This window comes from Leuresthes tenuis, unplaced genomic scaffold (genome assembly GCF_036924035.1).
Source record: "Leuresthes tenuis unplaced genomic scaffold, fLeuTen1.0.hap1 SCAF_5, whole genome shotgun sequence".
NCBI lineage: Eukaryota > Metazoa > Chordata > Actinopteri > Atheriniformes > Atherinopsidae > Leuresthes > Leuresthes tenuis.
This window is the reverse complement of record NW_027325359.1, coordinates 16,978,985-16,993,120: the sequence shown is the minus strand read 5'-3', so window position 1 is coordinate 16,993,120 and position 14,136 is coordinate 16,978,985. Positions and strand designations below refer to the sequence as shown.

Here is a 14,136-nt window from a genome sequence, read left to right as displayed (position 1 = left end):
CTGACCTCCGCTTTCATTCATAAAAATTCGACGACAGACTGGGAAAGGAAAGGAAAGGGAAAAAAAAAAATCAATTTAAACGCCCGGGCTCTGACACACATAGAAAACTGACTGAAAGAGTAAATAGACACATGATTCTAATAAAAAGTTTGCTTTCCATGCACGATGACACCGGAGTCCCGAAATTTCCGGATGCTTTTCTTGGCTTAATACATACTTTCAAGAGCCAGTCTATAGATTTGGTTTAAATCTTTAATGTCATTAACTTGTGTAGAAGGACTAGAAAAAAAAAGCTTACTTTGAACCCACCTTAAAGCAAAAGTAGCACATGCTAAATGTCCCTTTTCACTTTCTAAGGGTGAGATTAGATTTAGCTTAAGTTTGGGGCGACAGTTAGCAGCTGGTTAGCTTAGCATGCTTTTGTACAACGACGTTAGCCCTTTTTTTGCTTGACGGGATAACAAGAAACTCTGAAGCTAAATAATTAATTAGTCATATGACAATAGTGGCGTGCAATTGTTTCCCCAATTGTTGAAAAACGCATGCTAAAGTGGAAGCTAAAGCGTGTATTAAAGTGCCCTCTTGGGAGCCAAAACGTGTGCTTAACTGCCCTCTTCAGTGGTGAGGGTGCTATATGTGCCCTTTTTTTTTTCTTTCCGCCCCTGCCCTTCAAAACGTATGTGCACGCCACTGTATGGCAATAATAATAATAATAATAATAAATTTTATTTGTATTGCACTTTATATTTAAACATCTCAAAGTGCTAACAATCTCAAAGTGATATATAAAATATATTTTATCAGTAAGCTTTCCTAAAAAAAAGTGAGTTTTTAGGTCACGTTTAAAAGCCTCTGCAGTCTGTGGGGCCCCCAGATGGTCGGGGAGGTGTTTTGGAAATCACAGGAAAACACGAAGAAAGGGCAATAGGCTGCTCTCTATAAATACATGAGAAAAGAGGGGGAGAAAAGACGATTTAACAGGACTTTGTGACAAACTGTCGGTTGCTCTGCAATAGTGAGACTTCAGGAAGTTGCTTTTTATTGTCTGCAGCATATTTTGGGTGTCATATTTTTATAAAACAGAAAAACATATAACGAGAAATACATTTTATTTTTCCAAATTTTTTTCAAAATACATTTAAACAGGTCTGGGGAAAAGCTTACAATTATTGACTGTTCTGTGCTAAGTTAGCTTATGCTAAGCTAACTTCAACTGTAGCTTCGCACGTCACACTTCACACTTCACACTTCACTGACAGTTACCTTCTTATGCTAAGCTAACTTCAACTGTAGCTTCACACTTCACTGACAGTTGAGAACTTTCATGCCTCAAATTGGTCTGGCACAAAAGCTAGCAACTAGGGAGGACTTAGGTTAACATTGCAGTTTAAAAGTCACAAATGAGCACATATTTGTCTTGTTTTTTAAAAAAAATATAGACAGTATACAATGTATGCTATTTAACAACACATAAGGCACCTCATGAGCTGAGGTGCTGGTTGACAGATCTTGTTACCTTCGGTTTTCAGTCCTCACAGCCAAGTTAATGTTGCAAATTTGTATGCTGTGGCTTTAAGTCAAAATGAACTGGTAGACATGATGACTTTTTGAAAGCCAGCTGTGGTCAATTAGACAGCTTTTCTGGCTGTCAGTGTTTTGCAACATGACCTATTTGCATATTCATAAATGCAATCATTTTCAAGGAAGGTCCAAGAGAATTTGTGCTGTTTTATGCGTTTGTTAGGCATTCATTAAATTTTTTTGAGGGGTAGTACACCAGTTAGGTTATTATCCAAAACCGAGTGTTCCTTAGGATTTTGGAAATATCTCCTACTGCCTCTCCATCGCACCAGCACTCCCCAAACCACAGCTCCACAAAACTAATGCATTAAAGAATGATGAGAGGGAATAACTAGTTATATGAGTAGGCCTTTCCGTAATAGCTGGTTGCAATAACAGCAATGTAATTAGTGCAACTCTCAGCTCATGCATCCCTGAGGCTACATTACAGTGCTTTTTACCGGATTTGCATGACATAGAAATGAAAAAGTGCCCAACAGTATCATCAAGCCACTTTAACAAGATTTGTAGACCCACTCCAGGTCTCCGTAGGACTATTCTAGTCTTGTGTTTCATCCGGAGTTTAGTTCAAGTGCAGTCAGGATATTGCATTTCGTGTAAGACTATTAATGGTTCTCATTTGCTGCCTCGTTTTTATGTTATTGAGGATGTAAAAGAAAAATTATGCAAAAAAGGAGCAAGAGGCTGGAAAGGCTCCTCAATGCTGCGTTTAGCTTCTCATCATACATAATGTCCAACCTCGATAAAAACGATGGAGACCAGCAGACTATTTGTTTTCGATGGAAAGGTGGACAATGATAGGTGCACGCGATACGTTTATTAATTTTTTTCCCCCCAAAAAAAACAAACAAACAAAAACAAGACCCAACAAAAGGCAAATTGTAAATAAGGAGGCGTGAGAAAGTCTGGCTTGAAAACCAGAGGGAAAAGGGAGTGGACAACAATAGACTTCCTGTCAAACACGCTGGCGTCACATCCTGTGGGAAAATGTGGCCGGTAAACCCTTAGTCCAGTAATGTCAGTCCTGAAGAGAGAGAGAAAAAAAAAAAAGAAAGATTCACATGAAACACTCAACAGATTAAGGCCTACCGTAACTAACGGTACATTCAGTTAGCACTGCAGAGAGAGATCAAGTTGTTTGAGTTACAGGAAAAACCTTGTTTGACATCTACTACTCCTGACCTGATACATTAAGGTAACGCCACTGTGGGGAAAACACATTTAACTGGACTTTGGAAGAATCACAAAAGTACTAAGCAGAACAGAGTGGACTGTGCATGAGTGACTTTTTTCTTTTTTTTTTAAAACCAATTATGCTATTTTCTTTATATCAAAATGTAACACAGTGATAGAATCACTAAGCTAAGCTCTGCAATCTGCACAAATCACATGCTTCTTTCAATTCTTTCAGGCATTAACGTCATGCTTTGACAGGCGTCGGAGAGTTGCAGGAGGCACAGAAACCGCTTCCCTTCTTGGTTGTCCTGTCACACCGTTTTTATAGAGAACAGAGAAACCTGAAGAACACGTTAGCACGTGTGTGTGTGTGTGTATGTGTGTGTGTGTGTGGGGGACAGGTGCTCAGTTCCTGGAAAGTGATGGGTGCTGCTGAGTCAAAGCTGAATTCTTGCTCAAACCACACAGCTGAATTTGCTCTCCTCCACAGACGCCTCATCGGTTTAGAGCGGGCTGAATTTAAAGGTGGAAACATCCAACTGTATTCTGTTTGTCAGTTTTTTCCTTCTTCTGGGGAGGTTTTTTTCCCCCCCAGAAGTCTGGCTTTTACTACTTGATTGTATTAAGTAGATAAGCTATTTTAAATCTAATGATAACACTTCTGACCCATTCGGGGAATGCGTGATGAAATATTGTCAGGGAGGCCCGCCACTTTTTTTTCAGCTGCATCATGCACCTTCCTGTACTTCTTTGATCTTCTACATTTCCCAGAATGAAGGGTTTGAACATGTTATTTTTACCTGTCAGCGTTCCGTGTGGGTGGCGAGAGCTATTGTGATACCATCATAATTTTTTTTTAAAAAACAAGTTGAAAATAAGCTTTTTTTTTTTTCCAGTGTAAGAAAAAAAAAAGAAGCAAAAAAAAAACAAGTATTTGCACAAAGATGAGTTGCTTCACATCTTTTGACAGCTTGTCACGGTGACTGAACCGTTTGGTCGGCTTAAAGGTTTGAACTGATAATAATGGTGTCCTACAATGTAATCACGTCCTCAATGACCGCTATTGGCACAGACAATAAGCAGTCATGTTAGAAAGAATGAACCTGTGGTCCTTCCCGGATGAAAAACAGCACGCGACGTATTGCACAGCATCATTACCGCACAAAAACTGAACCAAAATACAAAATCAACTTGTAGAACCACCTTTTTTAAAAAAAAACTGAAGTAATAATTGTCTACATGTCTGACATTATCAGTCTCACATAGCTGAATGAATGAATTTCGACCCCCTCTTCTTCACAATGTTTCTTCGGTTCATTCAGGTTTGCGGGCATTTCTTCATGCGCTGCTCTCAAACTCAATGACTGTCAGGTTCCCAGGTCACGTGGCTGAAAGACTACCCCAGATCATCACACCTTCCCCACCGTGCTTCGCATTAGGTATGAGGCATTTGTGCTGATGTGCCACATTTGGTTTCCTGCAAAGAAATGCCGCTGAGCCCTACGACCTAACGTCTCTTTTTCGGTCTCACCAGTTCAAACAACATGGGTTCATAGTCTTAGACATTGCTCAGATGCAACAGTGTAAACCTAAGCTGTGTTGCCTTTTCTTTTTAGAGAGAAGGGGTTTCTCCCTTCCAAGCAAGACATACTTGTTCAGCGTTTTTTTTCTAATTGTACCGTCATGAACTAAATGAGGCCCGCATAGTCTGAGATGTAGCTTGTGAGTTTTTTGGCAGTTCCTTTGAGTCTCACAGTCTAATTTTGGGGTGAACTTGCTGGGGTGTCCACTTCTGTGAAGACTGAATGTTTTCCACTTTTTATGGACTTATTTATTTACAATTGCTCCCCTAAAAAGGTAAACATCCTCCATTTCTCAGACACTAGAAACCTCAAACACCCAAGATCTGATAACCGTAGACAGCGTTCTCTGGTGATCTATTTCAGAGGATGTATTGGCACAGGTTTCTGAAACCAAATTCACAACCCTGCCAGATGCTTTCAAGTCTTTTCCTGTTGACAGTTTCTGCTGTTCACAGTTATGCAAATAGCCCGGTAAGTTCAGCGCAGAGGGGTGGAGGTGCTCATGAATTGTGCTGACGAGCCGTGGCATCAGCACTGACTCATGTCTTACCCTACATGCTGGAACATCAGCAACCCGCACTGACACAGTCAGGTACGAGTTCTCAGGGAGCCGTGAAACTCTAACCCCTCTCGTAACGCCAGCTTTGTCATAGGAAACTTGGAGCTGGATTTTGAATATCAGCCTTGATCACTGAACCCACACTAGCTGTGAGCTAGCTTCTCTGAAATGTCAGCATTTTTTTTTGAAAAATTAGTGAATCCAAGAGCAGGTCGATTAGATTTTGTTTGAGATTGCAAATAATTTATATATATATATAAAATTGAAACCTATATTAGAAGCTCAAAAGTGGAACACACAGACATTTATTTAGGTCTATAAAAAAACATTTATTTAGAAACATACACTTAAAAAACATTTGTGGTGCAATCTTAAATTCAACATTAAATCGTAAAAGTCACTGACACGGACCTCAGGGGTTCTGATCAGAAGACGATTCCCCACCTTCTCCCGCCTGCCCACCCTACCAGCTCCCCTTTTCTGATGCTGAAACAGACGACCTGCTAAAACGGTCCTTACATGTCAATAATAGCTCCAAAAACCTGTAAACAACTTAAAAACAGCTAAGATTAGGTGTTTTCATGCAAGATCCACCCGCTTGCTCAAAAAGTGCAGAGCAGCACGGTGCTGCTTTCACCCCAAACTTTACTGTAAGGCACCTCTCATCCTCTGTTCATGACTATTTTAACCAACTTTAATGTCAGGAATATGCTTACACTGTAGAAAATTTAACTTTAGCAGCAACACATTTTGCGATTATTCTAAAGAAGTTAGCCGTTTGCAACTTCCGCATATACAACATGGAAATGTCAGCATGCGGCACAGCTCTACTAATTTGCACTCCGAGGGCGTCCGGAGCAGTGCCGGATTAGAATTAGCCGTGCTTTGCTATTGGTCGGATCTGCAGAACCATTCAACGGCCATTCTAAATAGTCACGAGTGAGCCACGGCCTCATAAAAGCGCAGACTTATAGCATTTGCATCCCATTAGGCGTCCCACTCAGACTTCCATGTGTGCTTCCCTTATGGGCTTCTGATTCAAACAGTCCAGAGTGTCGTCACTGTCCTGGCTCGGTGTGGACAGGTACTCTAACTCGTAGCCTCCGCTTCTGTTGGCCGGGCGGACTTCGCTCGATGGTTTCTTGTGTTCCAGGATCTGCTGCAGCTGGTGGCTTGCATACTCTGGCTTGGCTGTGAGGGGTCCAACAGGAACCTCTATGCCCAGGATGTCTGTGACCATGTAGGGACGAAGCCAGCCAACCAGAGGGGTGGTGCCGGGGGTGTAGTGGGTCTGCCGGTGGTAGAAGAGAAGCCCATCCACCTGTAGCCAGAAAGTCAGAGTTCAAACAATCAAAAGGGACTGTAGCTGTTTTGCTTTTGTCTCGTGAAAAGAAACTCTACTAAGAGATAGATGGTTGAAGATCGGTCCTTACGCTGAAGCTGTACTCTGCTGCCAGAGCTTTCCGAATGGACTCTGCTGTGCAGTCTGAGCTTTGGAGACTCAGAAAACGGAACTGTTGGAGCAAACAAAAGCAGACCACCGTGTTTTAAGTTTCAAATTCCTCCGTGATGAGTTTACTCTACTAAGCCTGATTTAGCTCCTACTGGGCTGTACCACACAAGCACTGAAGATTAAGAGGTGGGCCTCAAACTCAAAGTTCACTCAAAGTTACGCAGAGCACCACAATCGTCCAGATTAGGGAGTAATAATCACTTTAATACTCAATGAATACAGAATACTGTAACTGTAGTCGGATTTTCCCCTTTGTCTCATTTCATCCTGAGGAATGCTGGGTTGAAGATCAGGATTTTATTTATCCAACATGTGGAATTGAGGTTCAGTAAGGCATGAAAATCAACAAACAGAACCAAAGATTGAGTAATTACAGATGGGTGAAAATGAAAGGAAAAAGCTGAAGCTCGAACCCTAAAGTGAAGGGATCCACTTACTCTGATGTGCTTTGTGGGGCATTTTCTTGGCATAGTTTGGGCCAACTTTAACCGTTGGAAATAAGGGCAACTGCAAACAATTACAAAGTTACTCTGAGTGATCGCTTTCATGCAACGTTTCTATCCTGAATGGAGTGATCCATTCCAGGATGACAAAGCCTCTGTGCATGGGGGTCACTAAAAAACGGCATAAATCATAAGATGAGGCCTTTGCAGATGCCAAATCTGAACGCCTCCACCATCATTAACACACCAAATAATGACGTATATTCATGGAGAATGGAGCTCCATCCCTTTGGACTTTGCTGTTCAGGTGGAACCCTGTGGCCTCGCACTTTTCACGTTCCTCTAATTGTCACTCGTGCGCATATTGAAGTTCCTCTATGCCAAGTTTTTCAACGTTGGATCTAAACACAAAGGCCGTGAAGGGAACATATTCAGATTCTGGTGCTGATACCCACAGGGTTGCGTTTGGCAATCTCCGACAGGCCGTCCGTCTCCTGAACCTTAGACTGGAGCCAGTAGAAACGGAACTCAGTCTGTTGACGGGGAAAAACAAAAAGCACTGTAAACAACACAAAAAAAATGCTTTTTTTAAAAAATTCCAGACCAAAGAGAAGGCAAAAAGAACACATCTGTGTCCCAGACTCTGTAACTTTCACAATTAGACAAGCATTCCTGGACTGTTGGAGGATTAGAAAACAGACTCACTGGGCAGTCGTAGACCGGGTGGCCTCTCCAACACATGACATCCAGAATGTAGTACGTTCTGTCCACCTCACTGTAAATGCAGTCCAAGATCGTGTAGTCTGTGTAGGGCACAGAGGAAATGAAAAACCTGTTCTCGTTATCAATAACTATCAACTTACGATAAAGCTTTAAGAGCCAGCAGCATATCCACAGTGGGTTTTTGAGACTTTTAATCTGACTCAGCATTTTTTTCTTCTTCTTTTTTTTTTTAACAGTCAGCCCGTGCTCCAAACAGAACAGGCCCGGCCACAGTACCTTTTCCCATGGCAGAGTTGTGTCTGTTCCCACCGGGCAGCAGGGAAGGGAAACGGTTCACACAGTAGCCGCTTTTGGTGTACGCTGCCGTGGAACCCTTCAGAACAGACACAATACAGGAGAGAAGAGGCAACCGTTAGCCTTTGTTCGCTCGTGCCCACAATGTTGTAAATGGAAGATTCGCAGTTTTTTTTTTCTGTGCGGTCTAATTTTGTTTTGTCGCCTGGTCGGCCCTAAAATCCTTAACCTGATGGCCAACCTTCAGCAGAGATGAAAATGTGGACCGAGCACAGTTTCCCCTGTAGGCTGCACCGTGTGAGCCTTTATTTACTCTGCATGTGAATGATACTTCAGAAGGAAATAAAAGTTCCGTTTTGATGTTGGCATGTATGCAAGGAGTCAAACCTCTTCATCTCCACATCCTTGAGAAGGTGGAAAACACAAGCTGTGGAGGTGAGCTCGGCACAATGGCTGCTTATAATGACAGTTACTTTGTTTAGTTTCCACCTAAGGATTAAACCACTAAAGCCTCAGTTAAATCCCAACTTTCTGCACCGACTCCGCTTCTCTTTCATTTGATGTGAGACTGAAAGGGGATTGAAACTTTTTACCGGTGTAAAAATAAATAAATAAAAAGGGCTATGAATCACAGCTCTTTTCACTGAACCGGATCATTTGACTGAGCATAGCAAAAAGAGCTGACTCCTCACTTTGTAACCCTTCTAGAGAACCCTTTTTGTGATTTAGCCAAAGATCTGTGTTTATAATATATATATAAGACATTTCCTTTTAATATCATCTTTGGTATAAAAACATGAAATGATCACTTCATATGTGAACTCTAGTTTTATTTACAATTAAATTTGTGTTTCAGCAGAAACTCTAAACACAGAGCATCTGTTTTTAACACCATTCAACCATCCATTTGCTCCATTGCTTCGATGTGACATTTTCACCTTCCAAATTCTACTTTCTGCCTTTGTGCTTCTGCTGGAAAATGTGTCCTGATGCCACCTCGATGTCTGATGTTCACGCAGTCCTTCCATCCCGGTGATATGACCCCGGTCTGCACCGTATCAGTTTCATGACATCAGCGCAGAGTTTATCACTGTATCCTGCATAAAAAAGGCTCCCATCGTTCATGTTCACCCTGCACACTCGGTCTGCTCACATCCTCATTCCGGTCCGTCTCACCGCTCATCCAACCGACTTACCGGCAGCTGATTAAAGGTTTGTTGTTTTTGTTTCGATGCTTTTGTCAAACCTGCGTTGCTTAATGCCAAATTAGTTTAATATTAAATATTTTTAAATTACTCAGACCTGTTGGAAATATTTCCTGACGTGCATGCATGTCTTTGTGACGTGTGAAAGCTCGCCGGCGTATTTCGTTGTCAGTTGAAAGGTTAGTCGTCACCGAGGTCAGGCATTGAAATACTGAATGAGGAACCAGGTGACTGTGGCTGCACAGTCATTCACCTGATTGCACCACAGGGTGGGATGTGTCACTGACAAAACTATGACAAAAAGTCTCCGAGTGTTGGAAAACAAAAGGATTTCGTCGCAGAACTTTGAAGCCTTTTCGTCACTCATCAACCACAAAACTAATACAATGAGATAAACTGCTTTTACACAATAAATGTTGAAAGAGAGCCAGAGAACACATCTGACTGCAAGCACATTTTTTCACAAGAAGTCGATTGCTAATTTCACTTCTAGAAATCCACGTCCTGGTGACGCCGCTGAGGCTTCTGCAGAGGCTGCTCGGGCCTAAAGGACAGTTGGTTCGGGGGTGAGTTTGTAATTAGACTGACATTTCTTATAATTAAACACTGAGCCCTACAGATTACCACTGAAATGTTTCTGTTCTGTGGCACTACGGCTCTCACTTGACTCCCAGTTTGGCAGTTTTAGTTTCCAGCAACTGAAACACAATTTAAAACCTTATTCTTTCCCCCATACCTGCTGATCTTTCTTATCTAATGACTTCCTGCTTTCTGCTGTCACAGGTGGAGAAAAAAATTGTAATTCTAATTCTCACTGCTCACACAACATGATTAATCTTGCCCAGGGCTGCTCAGACAATGTGGCTTGTCATAATCGCTGGCACAATTGCATCATCCTCCTCAGTACCAGGAAAGCAGCATCGAATTTACAGGCAACAGATGCAAGGTACCATCATCATCTCAAAGCAGTGATTCAGCACAGATACCCAGAACAATTACAGCAACTGTTGTTTTAAAATGATTAGTCCTTTGATTTTAGCTGGAAAAAAACGTGACTAACTCGAGGTGTAACTTGCTGCATTTTTGGATTCAGATAAAAGTCTGAAAGGTCACATTAAGAAAAGAAAAGAATAGAAAAGCGGTGACACGTCTCCTACCTTAGATGCAACAATGAGAGATCTTTTCCCCATTGGACAGACCACCATCAGCCAGTCAGTGTCCAGTTCTGATGGTACATCCACCAGCCACTCTGACAGCATGAGCTAAGGAGCACGAGGAACTTAGTTAACTAAACATTTAATCTTCATCAATGCTGCATTCAAGAGTCCAGGAATAATAATAGAAAATGTGCTTGTCCAGACACAACAGAGCGATTCATTACACAGGGCAGAGCTCTAACTGAAGAACACAAGCTCCCTCTGCTGGCCAGAATGAGACTGCAAGGGCTCAAGTGCTGCCCTTCAAAGAAGAAACGCGCTCGAAACGCATCAAACACTGACCTGGTTTGCGTAATGCTTCGGCAGCTTCCTCTTCTCAATCTCCATCCCTTCTTCCTCTGCGTCACCATCTTTCTTCTGATCCTCCTGGTCCTGTTTTTCCATGTCTTCCTCCCCATCGCTGTCTGCCCCGGTCCAGTCGCCATCAGCCAAGCGCCGTGCGTGGTTCACGTAGTTCAACCTTTTGCTGAGATTATCAGAAGGCAAACCGATTACCTTTTAATACTTCAAGCAGTGGCTTTTTTTTTCTTTTCTACAGAACATATCAACATAGTGTGCTTTCCCAGCACACAGTGCTTACTAATCCCTCACACATGATCTGACCTGAAAGCAGAAAGTTATTTGCAGAACTGAGCATAAGCGTGTCTGGAATTGCAACACCTATTATTTGTTATGAGCCTTCAGAGCAGAACTGGTGAAAACGTTCCAAAGATGGAGGAAAGAAGGTGAAACGTGTTAATATCTTGTTATACTCCTTAGGTAAGCAAATACAGATGTCAGTACCCTTCTGTTGAAGAAAGAAAAACCCAAAACAGACTCTGAAATAACTCAAGACTGACAAAGGTGATAATAGATATAAAAAATGTACTGAAAATTAAGTCAAATCAGACTTTGCTTTTGAATTGTGGATCAACAGAATCATTTTAAACTGATCTGAGCTGAGCTACTACAACAGATGCTCATTAGGATTTAAATCAGGGCCCATAGAAGGCCACTTCAGAATAGTCCAATGTTATGCTCTTAGCCATTCCTTGTTTTGTTTTTTTTGTTGTTGTGTGTCTCGGGTCATTATCCTTTTGGAGGGCCCATTACCTGCGACTCTGACCAAGCTTCCTGACACTGGCTGCCACATTTCGCTCCAGACTGCCTCCATAGTCTTGGGGTTTCATTGCATAGATTCAAGACGCCCTTGTGCCAAATGCAGCAAAGCAGCTCCAGAGCGCAATCGAGTGGGCACGATGTTCTTTTTCCTTGTGTGCTTCATTTTTGCGTCTGTGAACACAGAACTTGCCCAAAAAGCTCCAGTTTTGTCTCATCTGTCCAAAGGACATTCTTGCAGAAGCTTTGTGGCTTCAACAGCCACGGATGGTGTGACCCGACACTGATGTACCTTGGCCTTGGAGTTCACCTCTAATATCTTTGGAAGTTGTTCTGGGCTCTTTGGTTACCATTTGTATTATCCGGCTTTTCAACTCTTCAATTTTTCCTCTTATGACCATGTCCATGTGGTTGACTACCGTCCCCTGGACCTTAAACTTTTGAATATGTGCAACTGTAGACACATGAGCATGAAGCTCCTGGGAGATAGTCTTATAGCCTTTAGCTTTAACACGCTTGTCAACAATTGTCTCTCATCTCCTGAGACAACTCCCTACTAAGCTTTCTGTGGTCAGTGTGGTACATTTCTACAGCTCAACATGTCCCTCTGATCAAATCATTTTTAATGTTTCTATTGAACCCCAATTCAAATGCAGCATCTGGTTTTCATGACTTCATTTTCAGGTTTTTTTCATATTCATAATGACTTTTGTCAGTTTCAAGTTATTTCAGTGTCCCTCGTGGGTTTTTCTTTCTTCTAACGGAAGGGTACCAACCGTTTTGTCCATGTCTGCATTTGGCAGATGGGTTTATCAAACAGTATGTAGCATTAAAACACGCAACATTTGGATGGGAAGAAACATCAAATGCAGTGGGGGGGTATTTACGTTTTCTGAAGGTCAAGAAAGCGCCGGCGCCGCTCACTCTGCTCCAGCACGCTGTACTTGCTCTTGTACTGAGCCAGCCGAGGGTGGGGGGCGGCTGTACTGTTGGGCTCCTTGGACACAGCGAAGCTGGCCGAGAGGGCTTGGGTCAGGTCATCCATGAGGACACTGCAAATACACCAGAAGGTGATACACTTGATTTCATTTTTTGCTTTTTAAAAATCACTATATCTAAGCCTGAATTAAAACAACTGCCTTATTTAGTCATTCTTTGACTTTAAGGGGCAGCTTGCAGCACAGATCAACTTCTTTCTGATGGATGTTGGGCTGTTGTTTGTCTCTTACGTGTTCATGTTCCTGCATGGATGTATATCTAAGTGCGAGAAGCACAGCAAACGAAGAGTTCTGGTTCGGTGTTGCTCCGCTGATTCAACACAGCGTTCTAACATCAAAGAGCGTCTGAGGACAATGCAAGACTGTCTACGAAAGGTTAAGTTTAGCTGGAAGCAGATGCCCGGCACACAAAATAAAACCACACCGGTCGTGGTTCAAGCTGGAGAGAGTTTGGATTGTTTTGGAAGGATTTGAAACAGGCACACATAATAAAAAAAATATATAAAAAATAAAGTCGTTTCTGCTAAGAGGCTCGAATGGATTGAAAATACAAATGCTCCTTGTTAACCTGTAGGCAGAATTTCTTTTTTTGACATGTAGAAAACTAAACAACTTCAGACTGAGATCACATTTTGAGTTGTCAGGATGAGAGAACGTTTTCTCTTCATTTAACAACTTTTCTTTCTTTACTCCCGCGTTTCTGTTGTACGATGCCACCATTGACACAACCACCATAAACATTTCAACATAGGGAACCACAGAGGGTTAAAATGAATTTCAATTCAACGTTATGTGACACTGAACCAGAACAAACTGTCACGTAAAACGTGCAATAGCGATATAACTCCGCGACAAAGCGTCCTCTCGTCTGTAAGGAATCTAACTGAATTGAATTGTGAGGAGAAAGCCCGGGTACAATTGAGTTCCTCCTTGCCACATGTAGCCAGCCACATATGTTAACAGCTAGCTACATGCTACACCACCTAGCGCAGTGCAGACCGACGGACAGTTTGCAACACCGAGTCCGGAACGTTATGTTACAGCTTTGAGTTCCTACAGACTACAAAAAAGGGACCATGTTAAAGGATATAAAATAAGCTCGGCTATATATTTAATTATACCGCAAGCTAGAGAAAAAAGATACCTGGGAATTCAGAGAGGCTGCTGTTGTGACGTCACGCGGTCATTCCCCCACCTTCTGATACAAATTCTAGTTGGTCGACCAAATACGACAAAACTATCCCGGGGTTTAACGCTTTTACAAATGTATTTAGAAATACATTTTACTGGTGTATTTTATTATTATTATACTTATCATTATTATTATTTATTTATTTTTTAGCAGTGTTACTGAACTAAACCGTCTGGCCTACGTCTACTGCTGTTAAATGGATGTTGGGAAGTTAGGTACATGTTGTGGAACTGAAGGATAAACATAAAATAATTAAAATATTTTTTATCAATACTTAAAAGAAGAACATCGACGTTTCTTCTATATCGTAACGTTTACTTTTAAAACACCGCAACCGCATTGCTTTTACCCTTGTTGGATTGCTTTCTTCGTCGTTTTGTGAACGACCCTTTCGGAACTCTTAGAGAAATGATGCTACAGAATTAAACCTTGAACTCAAACATATCATGCTTGAGGATTTTCATTGAAAACAATAGCATTATGGGAGCCTCTATCCCAGAGGCCACACTCTCTTCTATTGTCATTAAAAAAAAAGGTTATGTTGTATGCTGTAG

General features: G+C 41.8%; 1 protein-coding gene across 1 annotated transcript; it reads right to left on the bottom strand.

Moving 5' to 3' along the window:
* Positions 1-5,209: 5,209 nt before the first annotated feature.
* Positions 5,210-13,583, bottom strand: snupn (snurportin 1). The gene is made up of 9 exons (XM_072386287.1): positions 13,535-13,583; positions 12,280-12,444; positions 10,577-10,760; positions 10,235-10,339; positions 7,855-7,951; positions 7,561-7,658; positions 7,311-7,388; positions 6,333-6,413; positions 5,210-6,220 (listed from the first exon to the last, which is right to left on the bottom strand). The coding sequence occupies exons 2-9, from the start codon at positions 12,435-12,437 to the stop codon at positions 5,900-5,902; spliced, it is 1,122 nt and encodes a 373-aa protein (XP_072242388.1). The 5' UTR covers positions 12,438-12,444; positions 13,535-13,583; the 3' UTR covers positions 5,210-5,899.
* Positions 13,584-14,136: the final 553 nt, after the last annotated feature.